General features: G+C 36.0%; 1 protein-coding gene across 8 annotated transcripts in view; it reads left to right on the plus strand.

The window, feature by feature from the left end:
- Nucleotides 1-15,110, plus strand: part of MAGI2 (membrane associated guanylate kinase, WW and PDZ domain containing 2) — a 1,174,807-nt gene that overhangs the window by 345,023 nt on the left and 814,674 nt on the right. For all 8 annotated transcript variants that reach the window (XM_059712711.1, XM_059712714.1, XM_059712712.1 and 5 more), the window contains exon 2: nt 4,300-4,416. In XM_059712711.1, the coding sequence (XP_059568694.1) occupies nt 4,300-4,416 (117 nt within the window). The remainder of the gene's footprint in view (nt 1-4,299; nt 4,417-15,110) is intronic.

Below are 15,110 nucleotides of genomic sequence, written 5' to 3' on the forward strand. Positions count from 1 at the left end.
ACACACCCTCCACCATCCCAATCAGTGAACTATTCTCCCCAGTTTACATTAAGTTTATAAGGTGCATGTCATTCCAGAAACTGTTGGAGGGGAAAGTTGAGCCAATGTTCATGCCCATGAATGAGGTATGGGATTTCTCTGGCCAGCTACTAGCAATCAGACCGTTGGCACAAACATTATAGAGCCTGATATATTTCTCCCTCAACCTTAGGAAGATTGTCTCACTTTAGCTACAAGGTTAAGACTAGCAATTTTTCTTACGGAATATACCAAGGAGATTCTGTTCATATGATCCAAGAAGTATTTGTCTCTGCTTCCTCAATCTAAGCATTCAGGTAATGGAGGGGACAAAGCAGTTCTACTGCAGATATTTAAGAAAACTTGTAAGTGCAGAGATGCACACCATTTTCAAGTGGTAATAATATGTAGATTTCCCCAAAAAATAATTCATCGGAGTTGATTCCCTGATGCTTTTCACAATCCCCCTATCTTTGCTTTGAACCCAGTGCCAAATAATTTGAGCGAGTTTCAGTTTCCTCATTTGTAATATGAAGCATTTGAACTAACTTATCTCCTAAGGGTTCTTCTTAAGTTATACTTTGATGTCAGGTTGAAAGCTTGTTTGTGGTCATGCTGAGAAAGGAGACTGCTTTAGGCTCTGAAGTTTCGTCTCAAATGGGTGATGTTCTTCAGAAGCAGAATCATAGGGTTCAAATCCTTCCCAGATCTCTTATCGACAAATGAGTGATTTCAGAAGGTGTTATATCTTTTAATCTGTTGTTTTACTTTGTAAAATAAAGATAATGAAGTTTTTCACAATTAAGTGAAATAATTCAATAACTATTAAAAATAATAGTAAGTAAAAACCACTGAATTTTGAGAAGAGATGAGTACACGGGTAAGGGACACTGGACTGGACAGTGCTATGCTTGATGGAAGGATTCATGTGGACATCCTATGAGCTACCAGATTTAGGTAGCAATAACAAATGACAAAAACAGAAACTTTACCGACAAACAATAACAATAAAATTAAAAATTACAGCTATGGAAAATAAGGTAGCAATTTATTTATTTTAATAATAGATAGCATTTATTGAATAGTATATAGAATCTTCTATTTTTTGCTTATTTTAAAATATTAACTTATATACCTGAAATCAGGCATTCTTGAGACTCAGACTCTGTTTTTAGCTCACTCATTGTCCACTATCTGTTGCTTAATTTTTCTCTAAATAAAATTTATAATAAAAAACATTCTTTTAAACGTGTATATACATATTGTATATACATATGTAAAACATTTTATATACACATATATCTATTGGGATCATGTACAGTTGCAAATTACAGAAACGCATAATAGTTTTAGAAAATGAGTACACACTTTTTCCTCATATAAAAAGATTTATTAAGGTGAATATTTGCTGATATTATTTTAGCTGCTCACTGAAACCATTAAGGACCCAGGCTGTTTCTAACTTTACCTCCAATATCCTGAGTATGTTGGATTTTTCCTTGTGCAAGTCACTTTATGGTCAGAATATGGCTAATATATCTCAGATACCAAATCTAGTTCAATGAATAAAAAAATCCCATCTTTCTGTGTTAGGTCTCAATGGCCAGAACATAGCTATCAGAAGCTGTAAGGACAGCTAGGAAAGTGGGGAGCTAGATTGTATAACTGTTTCCGACCACTGGGGTCCATGTCCTGGGGCTAAGTATGTTTGGACTTGAAATTAAATCGTGGTTCTCAATAAGAAAGAATAGAGGAAAGAATATTGGGTAGGCAACTAGCAGAGTTTGCAATAACAAAGATATTGGGTAAATAAAATGGACTTACTTGTAAGATGCTGTGATAAATTGTGATGGACGATAAAGTATTTATGAAATATGAGGCAGGAAAAGTCCTTCCAAAACAAATTCAGTAATTTGTGACAATTCATTTTAATTAATGAAAAAATCTATATCAGTTTCATAAGCTGCAGCAGGTTCTTTCATAGGGGAATAAAGATATTGACATAGTCATATCAATAGATTAAAAAATCAAAAATATATTAAAGTCGCTGAGTGAATACACAGCCTTTTTGGTTGTTTGGTTTTTTGTGTGTGTTTTTTTTTTCTACATTGATAAATCTTGAGAGAGCTAATGTGGCATATTTGTAGTAGCAGAAATGGTTTTAAACTGATAATATCCATATTTTCAGGAACAATAATCCTGAACTACACATGTGAGCTTATCCATGTTGCATACATTAGGTGAATGATTCTTTACCTTGGTGGGCAGCCTACATCTGTTGTTCTATCCTTAGCATATTCTTTGGCTACCAGAAAACATCTCCTCACTTGGCATGTCCCACATATTAGATAGTAAGAAAGATAGAGTGCAGTTGCTGAAGGACCTGTAGACTTAGAACTTGGCAGAGAACAGTCAGGCATGATCATGCTCCGTAGCTATGATGAACTAGCAAGGATAAACAAGTTCAGCTGGCCAGAAAAGATCAAGGGAGAAAAACAGAATTTCAGGACTTCTAATTATCAACTATTTCAAGGCATTTGAAGATGTAAATGCTAGGTAATTGTTGTTCTCAGTGCTGGTAGTTTTGAGTGACTTCCATTTCTGACTGCTCTGCTGCTTGACTGAATTTGGAAAATTCTACGTGCAAGCATTCTGGATATAATGTCTATATGCACCCAATAAGCAATATGTTTTCCTTTGGTGTAACTTGTTTGTCACTACTATGTTATATTGGGTGAAAAAATAAATTAAGACTATTTGCTGAAATATATGAGGAACACTATTTGGAGAGTAAGGATTTTGATAGTGAATTTAGTTAAAAATTGTATTTCTTATGGCATCTTACTGAGGATGTACCAACAGATTAAGAGGCAACTAAAACAATGGATTTGAAAACTCCAGAAATGTTGCAGTTTGCAAATATATTAACTATTATTTGAGTAAAAAATGTTTGTATCCATATATGCACACCCACTGAATGTTACCTTCATGTGGTCATAGTGGTGTAAATAGATTGATGAACTGTAATTTCAATATTCAAAAGGATTTGAAGAGAATATGATTTTGTGACTATTATAGATTTTCTCTTTCTTTTATCATTAATTCTTTGTCTTGACTCAACTACCCAAATATATTGGAAAATTAAATGTTTTAATAATTTTTACTTATATTTTTATAGATATTTTGATTTAGAATTCACTTTCAAGTATAAGAATAAAAAGAGCCTTAGATGAATCTTCATAATTTCATACAATTGTCTTTAAATATTTATCTTTAAATTAATCTTGGCCTCACCCCGGTGGCTTAGTTGGTTGGAGAGTTGTCCCTTACACCCAAAAGGTTGTGGGATCAGTTCCTGGTCAGGGCACGTACCTAGATGATGGGTTCCATCCCCAGATGGTCACATACGGGAGGCAACTGATTGATGTTTCTCTCTCACATCAATGTTTCTCTCTCCCTTCTTCTCTCTCAAAAATCAATAAACATATCCTTGGGTGAGGATTAAAAAAATTAATCTTGGGTAAACCCACAGTATTAGCTTGCTTACCTATAGCCAACTTATTTTTCATTAGATTATAATGGCAAATATTAGATTATAATTGCAAATAAACTCAAAATTATTTCTGTAATAATAACATAATACTTATAATAAAATCTTGATTTCTAGTTATGGACATCTGCACATTTTATAGGACAGATAAATCAATTTGATTTTATAAAGGAAATAAAACATTAATATTTGTGTAGCTTTTTAACATTTTATATTACCATACTTATCTTAATCCATAGTAACTTTAAATAAAAATCTTGTCAAACTTTTAAGTGAAATAAGCCAGTCACAAAGGGAAATATTATATGATTCTACTCACATGAGATACCTTCAGTCAAATTCATAGAGACAGAAAAGTAGTGTAGTGCTTGCCAGAGGCTAGAGAAAAGGGAAAATGTGAAATAGAAAAAAAAAATCTTGTTGGTTATTCAATAAGCTATACTATGGCATTTCAGTATTAGCTCAGGAGTATTACATACATTCTGCCTTCATTCTAAATGAAAAATAAATTAAAGAATTCATGTAAAACACCAGGCACACACCTGGTAGACAATTATTATCTCAGTAAATGTTATATTTTATTATTATGGCAGTAAATGTCTTAGAAGGTCAAAAGAGCAATGTGAAAGGATGCATCTTTTAAATAGGTTCATGTGTATATTTATAACAAAATCAGATTACAATTTAAAATATTTTTCAACATTCTTTATTAAGAAATTCTATTATTCTAGGAGGAATTGTTGATAAGGATCTTCGTCACTACCTCAACTTACGATTTCAGAAGGGTTCCGTGGACCACGAACTTCAGCAAATCATTCGTGACAACCTCTACCTCCGCACAGTGCCATGTGAGTATAACAGGCGATTTTATTTTCTATTTTCACAGATAAATGTTCAGAAATATACCCATTGTTTCAAAGAAAAGTTAAATCACACTGATTTTTATGGTGGGCATTTGGGACAGAAAACTTATTTGAGATGTGGAAGTTTTAAATGCATAAGTTTATAATTGCAATTGTGTGGTTCATGATGAAGTTGTAGCCAGAAGAGACTTTTGGTTTTTAAGCTATAAAACCTAACTTACTTCTCCAGTTAATATTGAGAAATATGAATTCTAGTCCAGGATGTTGGTGATTCAGAATGACTCATGATCGGGGTAGAGCTCCACACCAGGAAATGTAAATTGAATTTATTAGCTGAAGTCACAGTGACTCCCAGCCTCATCTTTGGTTTGTAATAGAGGAATCTCATAAATGAACAGGAAGTTGTTCATTGGAAAGCGAAGCTAAATGTCCTGTACCTCTTAGAAAGTGCTGTTGTTGAGTGTTGGATACAAATCTCTTATATGAAACCATAGACATCCACGATAGTCCCTGATTATGAACAGGTGCACTTCAAAAGAGAGGAGTTGGTAAAATGATGAAACTTACAAATCAACTGCTTAGTACCTGTTACAGCTCATTTGAGAATTTTCTATAACTGTGTGACAATTCAAGGATTTTTCAAGGTAGTCTTGGATCTTAGATAGATATCAAAATCTACGTCCTCAAGGTAGAGTCCAGGATCTCCAGAGACTTTTCAGTATCTCCAGAAATTCAGATTGGTGGGTGTTGTGTGTATTCCTTTTGTTTCAGTTCTGCTTTAAACTTAACAAACTCAAAGCTATGGGCTCTGAAAGGTATATATTTAAAAAATAAAAACTTGGCTAGGATAAATAAAACAAATTATATATATCGCCCCCCTGGGATAGAAGTATCAGACCATGTAAAATGTATAGGTCATGGATGATTATACTGAAATGCTGATAACAAACAGAGAGTGAAATGAATAATTCATCACCCTACCCTTTTCACCTACACACATTTTGGGAAGATGGACTCTTGCCATTGTTAGCACTGTCTGTTCATTAAAATAGATATGCCAGGGCAGCACTATCAAATATTCCTAATTGAGAATGCTTGTTGATTGATATTTTGTCAGTGTGTGTTAGTTAAGTGAATAGACCTTTGGACTCTTACTTTAAAACTAGAAGTTGAGAAAAGTGCATTCTTAAATTTGAAGTTTGGCCTTAGAGTGATGGCAGAGGAAGATGGATTAAAGTAAGTGACTGTACTATTTTTAAGGTAACGGTGGACTCATTTTCAAAGCTGTGATGTTGTCGGTGCAGCTGTGTAAATTTATCTTTTGTGACATGAGAGAAAGGAGATATGAAATACCAAATAAAGAATCTAGGCACTTTATTATGTTTAAAAGCTGAGAGAAATAGATAAGAGGCTGACATTCAGGAATACTTGTAGTCATTGCTAAGGCAATGAAACAAATAGGTCTTAATTAAATATGAAGATAATAGAAGTAAATTTCACATTAGTTAATTAGCTTCATAAATAAGTCATCTCTCTTTAGATACCAAAGAAATACTCTGAAGGAAAAATAAATATAAGGGTAAAATAACTTGGCTTATATGAGTAAACATAGAGTTTCATGATGTGATTTTAGTACAAGGTCATAAATTCATTTAGAAATTGGTGAATAGCTCCTATAAAGGAGATGATTAGAAACTCAATGAATCTGAATATTATATTCATGCAATTAATTTTTTTAATTTGTAACTGCCACTGTTAATAGACAATTCCAATAACAGCATTTACTAACAATACTCTTAACTTGATATAAAAGTTAAAAAAAATCTTAGATAGAGACGATTCTGATTTATATTATCTATAATCACTTTTTTACTGATTGGACCTAAGCAATCCACTATCTTTACTCAGTATATCTTTTAATGAAATGTTCAGACACTTCCAGAGACTGTGCAGCAAAAATGTGTCAGGAGTGTGAAAAATCCTGTCATAATTTAGAAACTTAAAAGTGTATTCAGTGTATCTATTGGCCTTGGGTATGTCGTGACATTTCTTACGTAGTCTCTTTTGTCAAAAAAGTCTGATTGGTTTTCATGTGTACCCAGCAACATAAAAGGAAATGTTACTGAAGAGCTTGTCACTGCTCTTATACAGACATAAGTTAATATGTCTACCTCTGTATAATCTGCTGATGGCACCAGGAATAAGTCCCGGATAACTCAATGGAAACAAAACTAGTCAACTTGTAACTGTGTGAGGGTGGTTTAAATTTCTTAAAAGGAAGACCCAACTGAGTAATTCTGCTCACTACCACCACCAACTACAACTACAACTACAAAGGAGCAACGTCTTACGGCTTGATTTGTTTGGTCTCTAGTAAGAAAGAGTTCTGGGATGAGGGCTCCAGAGACTCGCTCCCTCACACACAGCATGCACACTCAACCCATTTTAGTTGTGGACAACTCGACTCCTCTACCCGCTTCTGAAGGAAGTCTGGACCTGGCTGCTGGCTGATTTCTGTTCTACACATGGGAGGGAGGTGGACAGTCCAGGTTTCTACTAGAACTTCACTGTAGATAATAATAAATTTCATTCATCTTTTCCAGCCCATAAACAAGGATTGGCTATATTTGGCCATTTCACTTGTCTCCCTAAAACATTATCTCAAACCTTGTTCTTCAGAATCACTGTTTTTAAAGCTGTGTCTCTAGGTAGAGAAGGTGGGACTTGGTCACAGAGAATTGTTGGGCATATGATGAAGATGAGTGCACACACATGCACACATTTGCACACATAGCGGCTCTCATGGTATCAGTTTGTCATTCTTTCAAATTGAATCGTAGGAAAAAGATCCTTTGGAACGGAGTCTTTGGATCTTGATATTTTCTGTAGATTAGCCAGTTGCATGATTTATATTCATTAAGACCTAAATTGGTACATAAACTTGTGCCTTTTAGCTGCTAACTGTATAATTTATAAGGTTATAAATGGTCTTAAGATCCTGTTGTTTTAAAGTGAATGTTAATTTTTAAATAAATATAGTAAATAATTTTTTTAGTATTAGATTTCAGGCTATATAGAATTTTTATGTAATGGAACTTTAAGGAAAATGAGTAAATAATGATGAGACAAAACTGCTGTAATTTGGAATATGATAAAGATTAACCGAGAAAGATATACATATATGTATAAAAGACTCAACATACTTCAGAATATCCATCAAATGGGATTTCAATTTCCTTGAAAGTACACAAAAGACAAATTCAGAAGCACTAAGTTAGCATTTATTTAGAGTTTGCATGGGATTGTTTTATAATACTAGAGGCCCGGTGCATGAAATTCATGCCGGGGGAGGGGGGGTGTCCCCTCAGCCGAGCCTGCACCCTCTCCAATCAGGAGATCCCTCGGGGAATGTCCAACTGCCAGTTTAGGCCCAATCCCAGGGATTGAGCCTAAACCAGCATCAGACATCCTCTCACAATCCTGTACCGCTAGATCCTAATCGCTCACCTGCCTGCCTGCCTGGATGCCCCTAACTGCCCCCCTGCTGGCCTGGTTGCCCCTAACTGCCCCCCTCTGCCGGCCAAGTTGCCCCTAACTGCCTCCCCCTGCCAGCCTAGGCACCCCTAATTGTCCCCCCTGCCAGCCTGGTTTCCCCCAACTGCCCCCCTGCTGGCCTTGTCCCCTCTTACTGCCCCTCCTGCCAGCCTGGTTGAGCCTAACTGCTCCCCTCTGCCAGCCAAGTTGCCCCTAACTGCCTCCCCCTGCCAGCCAGGGCACCCCTAATTGTCCCCCCTGCCAGCCTGGTTTCCCCCAACTGCCCCCCTGCTGGCCTGGTCCCCTCTTACTGCCCCTCCTGCTGGCCTGGTCACCCCCAACTGCCCTCCCTGCTGGCTTGGTCACCCCTCATGGCTCCCCTGCCAGCCAGGTCACCCCATGCAGCCTGCTGTTCAGTCGTTTAGTCATCCTCCCCCTAACCCCCGACAGGCCTGATCGCCCCACGCAGCCTGCTTGTTCAGTTGTTTGATCGGCCTGGTCATCTTTGTGATGGTGTGAGGGTTAATTTGCATATTACCTCTTTATTATATAGGATGTGAGGTATACAAAGTTAAGGCAGCATGTATCTGTTGTCTTTTGCATAATATAAATTCAAAAGTTTATGAAGGAAATTTGTGGAATTAATACAGAAGACTATTTTATTAATTTTCAAATGGATAAGAGTAAAAATTGACTTTATTTTGGTATCAATATTTTACTGAGTATAATGATTGCATATAGTTAACTCTTGAATCTAATCAACATTGGTTCAATTGAATATGGTTTTTAAATATTAGAAAAATAATCACTTTCATTTATTTATGAAGTTCTGGGCCTTTCTATCCTTAACATTTATTAGAAATACAAATTAATTTTTGAGGCAGAATGAGCACAGCCACATATTTTAAATATTTTTCTGCCATCATGCCAGATGACATGAGGAAGGCTTTCAACAACCAATTTTTAAAGTTTCAAAATGAAATGGAAGGTAGTTAAAATTAAACTTTTCTCCCAAGACCATACTTTGTCATTTGTTGAGATGGTTTAAGTGGGAAATACTTTAAATTTATTTGAAGACAAAAGAAATACCAGTGTATACCAAGTAAAAGACAAAAATCAATAGAATGAAAGTTCTGAAACTGCATAAAGTGTGAATAAAATGAGAACCATAGATTTAAGATATGAAAGAAATTACTTTTATGAGAGAGCCAATTGAGGTGTAACTCACAATGATGTTTCTACATATTTAATAACTTTAAGTTAGTATAACTCTGCTATGTTGTAAAGAAGCATTCTCAAGAATGAGATTGTAAGTTTTCCAATATATTTTTTAAATTTCTCTATTCTACTAAATTATTTTTTCATGAAGAAGCAAGTAGAAGCAATAAAGTTATAGGAACCATCTCCTTTTAAGATGAGTAGTTACCAACACTTCAAAAGGTACAGTTATGTAAAGGGTCAACATTCCTTTTCCCTAATTATATAATCCTCCATAGGACTATGGTGAGAGAGGACTATTGAAGAGAATCTGGTGACCACATATCTATTAAAAAGCATTAAATTAAAATTAAAGTAAAACTTCCTGGTATATTGCATGAGGAAAAATAAATTTAATTTTTAAGCAGAAAATCAGTATATTTAACTATTATTAAACATGTAATATTAAATAAGGCAACATATTTTTATAAACATGAATGAGTCTTTCCAATTACTGGTAATTTTCATCACAAATGTACACTTATAAGCATGTGATAAGTAGGTAGAGTGACATAAGCCTGTGGATTATACTTCTCAAAAATTATCTTTCTTGCCGGACTGGTTTGGCTCTGTGGATAGAGCGTCGGCCTGCGGACTGAAGGGTCCCGGGTTCGATTCCGGTCAAGGGCATGTACCTTGGTTGCGGGCACGTCCCCGGTGGGGGGCGTGCAGGAGGCAGCTGATCGATCTCTCTCATCGATGTTTCTAGCTCTCTATCCCTCTCCCTTCTTCTCTGTAAAAAATAAATAAAATATATATTTTAAAAAATTATCTTTCTTTAATGAATGAAATTTTCTGAGTTAAAGATGATCAATAACGTGATTAAATATTCAGAGTATCTTCAAGCAATATTAGCCTATGTGCTGGGATGGTATGTTGAACACAGGTAGACATTCAGGCATAGGACTAGATATATCAAATCCAACTGAGTTTTAAAAACAAAACAAAAATAAACAAACAAAAACCACAAATCCAACTGAGTTTTAAACCAACCTATTACTTTATAGTTTTGCTTCAAGTAAGAGTCATCAATTAAGAAGTTTTTTTTTAAGTTGCATTAGAGTGCTTCACAATTATTTCAGAAGCAAAATGACACCTTTTTGTTCTTTGATAATGAATTTAATTTTTTCTAAAATAGCCTGATTATATGAGGTGCTAAGTATTAACTATAAGGATTTTAGAGAATAGGTATGTTATTAGCATTGTGGGCCAAACAAGAAGGACATCTATGAACAAATGAAAATAAATTTCTTCAGAGATATATAAACTCCTATGGAAAGCTAGACCAAAAGAAAAATTCCAAAAGCTTCTGAGCAGTAGCAAATACTTTAAAGGATTCTACTTGTTTACTCATTAATATGCCTGCTTGGTGTATTTATTTAAAATGTGTTGTTACTGCCGAAACCGGTTTGGCTCAGTGGATAGAGCGTCAGCCTGCGGACTGAAGGGTCCCAGGTTCGATTCCGGTCAAGGGCATGTACCTGGGTTGCGGGCACATCCCCAGTAGGAGATGTGCAGGAGGCAGCTAATCGATGTTTCTCTCTCATCGATGTTTCTAACTCTCTATCTCTCTCCCTTCCTCTCTGTAAAAAATCAATAAAATATATTGAAAAAAAACTTATTAAAAAAAAGTGTTGTTACTTAATAGAAAGCTGTATTAGTTTTACCCTCTCTTATTACTGAGAATAATAAGATATAGTTTCATGTTATAAATGTGAAAGTGCAATAGACTCTTTTGTCTTTTTTCATTGAACAAAATGAATGCATCTTTCTTGGTCAGTAGCATCCGTTGGTTTGGTGGACAGAGAAAATTGGCTTCCAATGTTGCTTAAGATGGAAAGGCAATGTACATTAGAAGCCATTGCATTGATTTAACCATTTGACACCACAGGGCACTGGTACTAGAATAAAGGAGTATACGTGGTACAAAAGAAAAGCAAAAACCACCAACAGTGAACAACTTACTGATGTTTAAAGCCACATAGAATGCCCTTTGCCCTGACTCAGCAGCTTGTTGTGTGGCTGCGACCCCAATCTTTCCTCTTGTTTTTTTTTTTTTCTTCCCCTTTGGTTTTCTTTTTCTTCTCTTTCCTCTTCATACAGAAAGGCTTTCCATAGGAAAACTGGGTCTGTGGACTACAGATGGAGTAAGCAGATGGTATATACACCCTTGGGTTTCAATGGTTTTAGCAGCTGTCCCAGGGAAGAATTTGAGATAAGTGCCTGAAGCCATTTTTTTTTTTCAACAGAAAAGCCAGTAATCAGATTCAGTGGAAAGTAGCTCCCCTTCCAGAGGTTCCAGAATGTGCTCCCTGAAGACTTCAAAATTGTAGTCCAGTGGGACATAAGAAGGCCAACACATCACATAGTACATCGCCGCACTTTTTTAAAAATGTATTTCATTGATTTTTTACAGAGAGGAAGGGAGAGGGATAGAGAGTTAAAAACATCGATGGGAGAGGAACATTGATCAGCTGCCTTCTGCATACCTCCTACTGGGGATGTGCCCGCAACCAAGGTACATGCCCTTGACTGGAATCGAGCCTGGGACCTTTAGTCTGCAGGCTGACGCTCTGTCCACTGAGCCAAACCGGTTAGGGCTCGCTGCACTTTTTAAACAGAAAGACTTAGGACTCTGTAGGGTTCAGACCTACCCAAGTTTCCAAACTCTTTTGACTAGTATGTAAGCTGTTGGATTATTATATAACTGAAGGAAAACTGGAACTCTAGGGCTGCAGATGTGTAGTAGAGCACTCAATTTCTGATTCAAATGCCCCTAGTCAATAAAGCAATAAAAAAGGAATACTAATTGTGGTTACTGATAGTCTGTTGTTTAGTGCACTATTCAGAGTTATTTACACATTGAAATTTAGAATTGCTATAGCAAGGTGAGCAGCAACGACCCTTGGGTTTACCTATTTGACAACATGGTGCTAAGGAAAGAGCACTCATCTAAGAACTGAGAGCCATTTGTTTTGGATTAGGTTATGTCAATAACTATAGGCCTTGCCGTTGGGACTAAGGGGAAGGAGGGGAGGAATAAAATGAACTCTAACAGTTTTTTTCTGCTCTAAAGTGATGTAGTTTTCTGATTCTGCTGGCTTGTTTTCTTTATGTTGTCGTTATTCAAATCAGTTCATCAAACTGGCTTAAATTATTCTGAGTATGGAATGTCCTTGATATTGAGCAGGTGTAAACAACTATGGAACCTGAAGATATATCAAATACAGCAGACACTTCAGGGAAAAATAAAGAGCTGGGTTTAAATTAAGTGCAGTTCTGGGTATAACCAGCCAAGCATGTACTTCCATATTTTTTTATGAATGTCAGGTTAAGGATGCCATCATAATTCTGATGTTCCTTGAAATCTGCCTTCACTATTCATGAAATTCTGAAATATGGTCCAGTCTTAGTAAGTGGATGGGAAAATAAACATAATGAGAAATATAAAGCTTTTAAAATTGTTTTCCTCCTTTGGAATGTGTAATGAGTTGAGATATGACATAAAGACTTCTGAAGCATGAGGTTTATTGTTATGAAAATGTGATTGTAATCTTTGTGATAAGACATTTAACACAAAATATAGTGTCTTCTCATGTTGAACTTTAATAAATATCATTTATGCAGGTGAATGACCCAGGGTAGATGCCCCAATGAATCGAGCTAACAGAAGGTGAAATCAGTGCTCAATCAGGATAGTCAGGGGGCAGATTAGGAGAGTCAGTATGGTTTCTAATGCAGGACAATTAAAAGGCAAGACTAATGTGAGATTGACAGTCAATTCAATTAAAAAACACACGTAGATTCTGCTTTCTTAGGCAAGTCAGACATTTAGAATTGGATCAATTCCCAAATAGCTTCCCAGTTTCTATTCCAAGACTTCTTACCTTTCCTACTTACAGGCTAGCTTACAGAAATGTTGCTTTTTATGAACACAAAATCAACAAATATCTGCACAAGCTCTGTTGGAGTAGAAATGAGAGCTCAACTGAGAACTCCACTCCAACCTGCTGATCAACAAAACCCCTTGTGTGCATAAATGATAGCTCCTTAACTTGTCCCCCACAAAAAGAAGACCGAATTGGGTAGCTAATGCCAAGATATATATATATCTTCTCTCACATTTTTTGGCAGGAATTCAGTTCCTTTTCGCCTTGTTTAAAATTGTTTGACACTGATGAAAAATTGTAAAGATCAGTAATGCAAGTGAATATTTGTGGGGAATTTGAGACTTCATGTGCTGAATTCCATCATGTGCTGGGTCCAGTTCATCTGAGCATTGCCAGTGAAGGAAGGGTGATGAGTTCCAAGCCAGGGCCAGTTTTAGGCACACAACTCCATGAACATCAACCAGAACAATTTTTAAATTGCAGCAAATGTACTTACTAAATACATTCTCTGTGAAAGAAATCTTTTTCATACATTATCTCATTGGCTCCTCATAGCATCGCTATAAGGTATGTTTCATTTCCGCCGTTGAAGACATATGGAGAAACTGAGCTCTGAGGTGAAATGAGGAACTGGACACCATGCAGTAAGTCAGTGGACTAACAGGGATTCCAGCCCAGGTGGATCTGGCTTCCAGCCCACACTCTCCATGAGAGGAACTCTCTAGTGAAAGCTGTAGGGCAGTGATGGCGAACCTCTGACACGCGAACTCCTTTTTTTTTGGTTGATTTTTCTTTGTTAAATGGCATTTAAATATATAAACTAAATATCAAAAATATAAGTCTTTGTTTCACTATGGTTTCAAATATCAAAAAATTTCTGTATGTGACACGGCACCAGAGTTAAGTTAGGGTTTTTCAAAATGCTGACACGCCGAGCTCAAAAGGTTCGCCATCATTGCTCTAGGGAGTCAAGAGCACCATAAAGGCTTCCCATGAGGTTCAGAGATACTCCTAGGGTAGAAAAAGAGGAAAAGCAAATAACTCTGCAGGCTGACAGACTACCTAGTGAGCATGAATGGAATTATACAGCTGATAGGCTCTCTGATGAGCGTGAATGGAGTACCATCAATGGAGGATACTTTTTTTTTTTTTTTTTTTTTTTTTTTTTTTTTTTTTTTACCGAGCTGATGTGGACAGTTTCCCATAATTAAAAAGAAAAAGTGTGGCCGAAACCGGTTTGGCTCAGTGGATAGAGCGTCGGCCTGCGGACTGAAGGGTCCCAGGTTCGATTCCGGTCGGGGGCATGTGCATGGGTTGCGGGCACATCCCCGGTGGGGGATGTGCAGGAGGCAGCTGGTCGATGTTTCTCTCTCATCGATGTTTCTGACTCTCTATCTCTCTCCCTTCCTCTCTATAAAAAATCAATAAAATATATTTTAAAAAAAGAAAAAGTGTGGATAATTATTAGGAAAGTTTTCAAGGGACTGTCTATTTATTGGTCAGCTTTAAATCAGTTATTTTCTTCTTTACATGATCTTCTTGATTAGTCATTAATCAATCAAGTAACAAATTGTCTTTGCTTTAACATGTCATTTCCAGAAATACGGTAATATAAAATACATAAGGGGGAGAAAATAAAAATTTAATTGATAAACATATTATTCCAGTAATTAAAATGTTTACCTTGTTATAGGACGAGAACTATACTATATAAAAGCTTTCTTTCATTTCTAAACTTGCTTATGAAAATTTATTTCATCTCAGCTCTAGTAGACCTTCTAACTGCATTTCATTTTCTGAATCATCATCTAAATCTAAAATTCTAAAAAATATAAAGCTCTGTAAACAGGTATTTATAGAAATTCTCAATTCCTCACCTTGATATTCTATAAAAATATTACTTTTTCAAATGAGTGTGAGAGTGACAGAGGTAAAGTTAGGAAAAGGGAATGAATTAACATTTACCAAATAGCTACATGCAAAGGCTATAATTATGTC

The sequence above is a fragment of the Myotis daubentonii genome, chromosome 10 (assembly GCF_963259705.1).
Source record: "Myotis daubentonii chromosome 10, mMyoDau2.1, whole genome shotgun sequence".
Lineage (NCBI taxonomy): Eukaryota > Metazoa > Chordata > Mammalia > Chiroptera > Vespertilionidae > Myotis > Myotis daubentonii.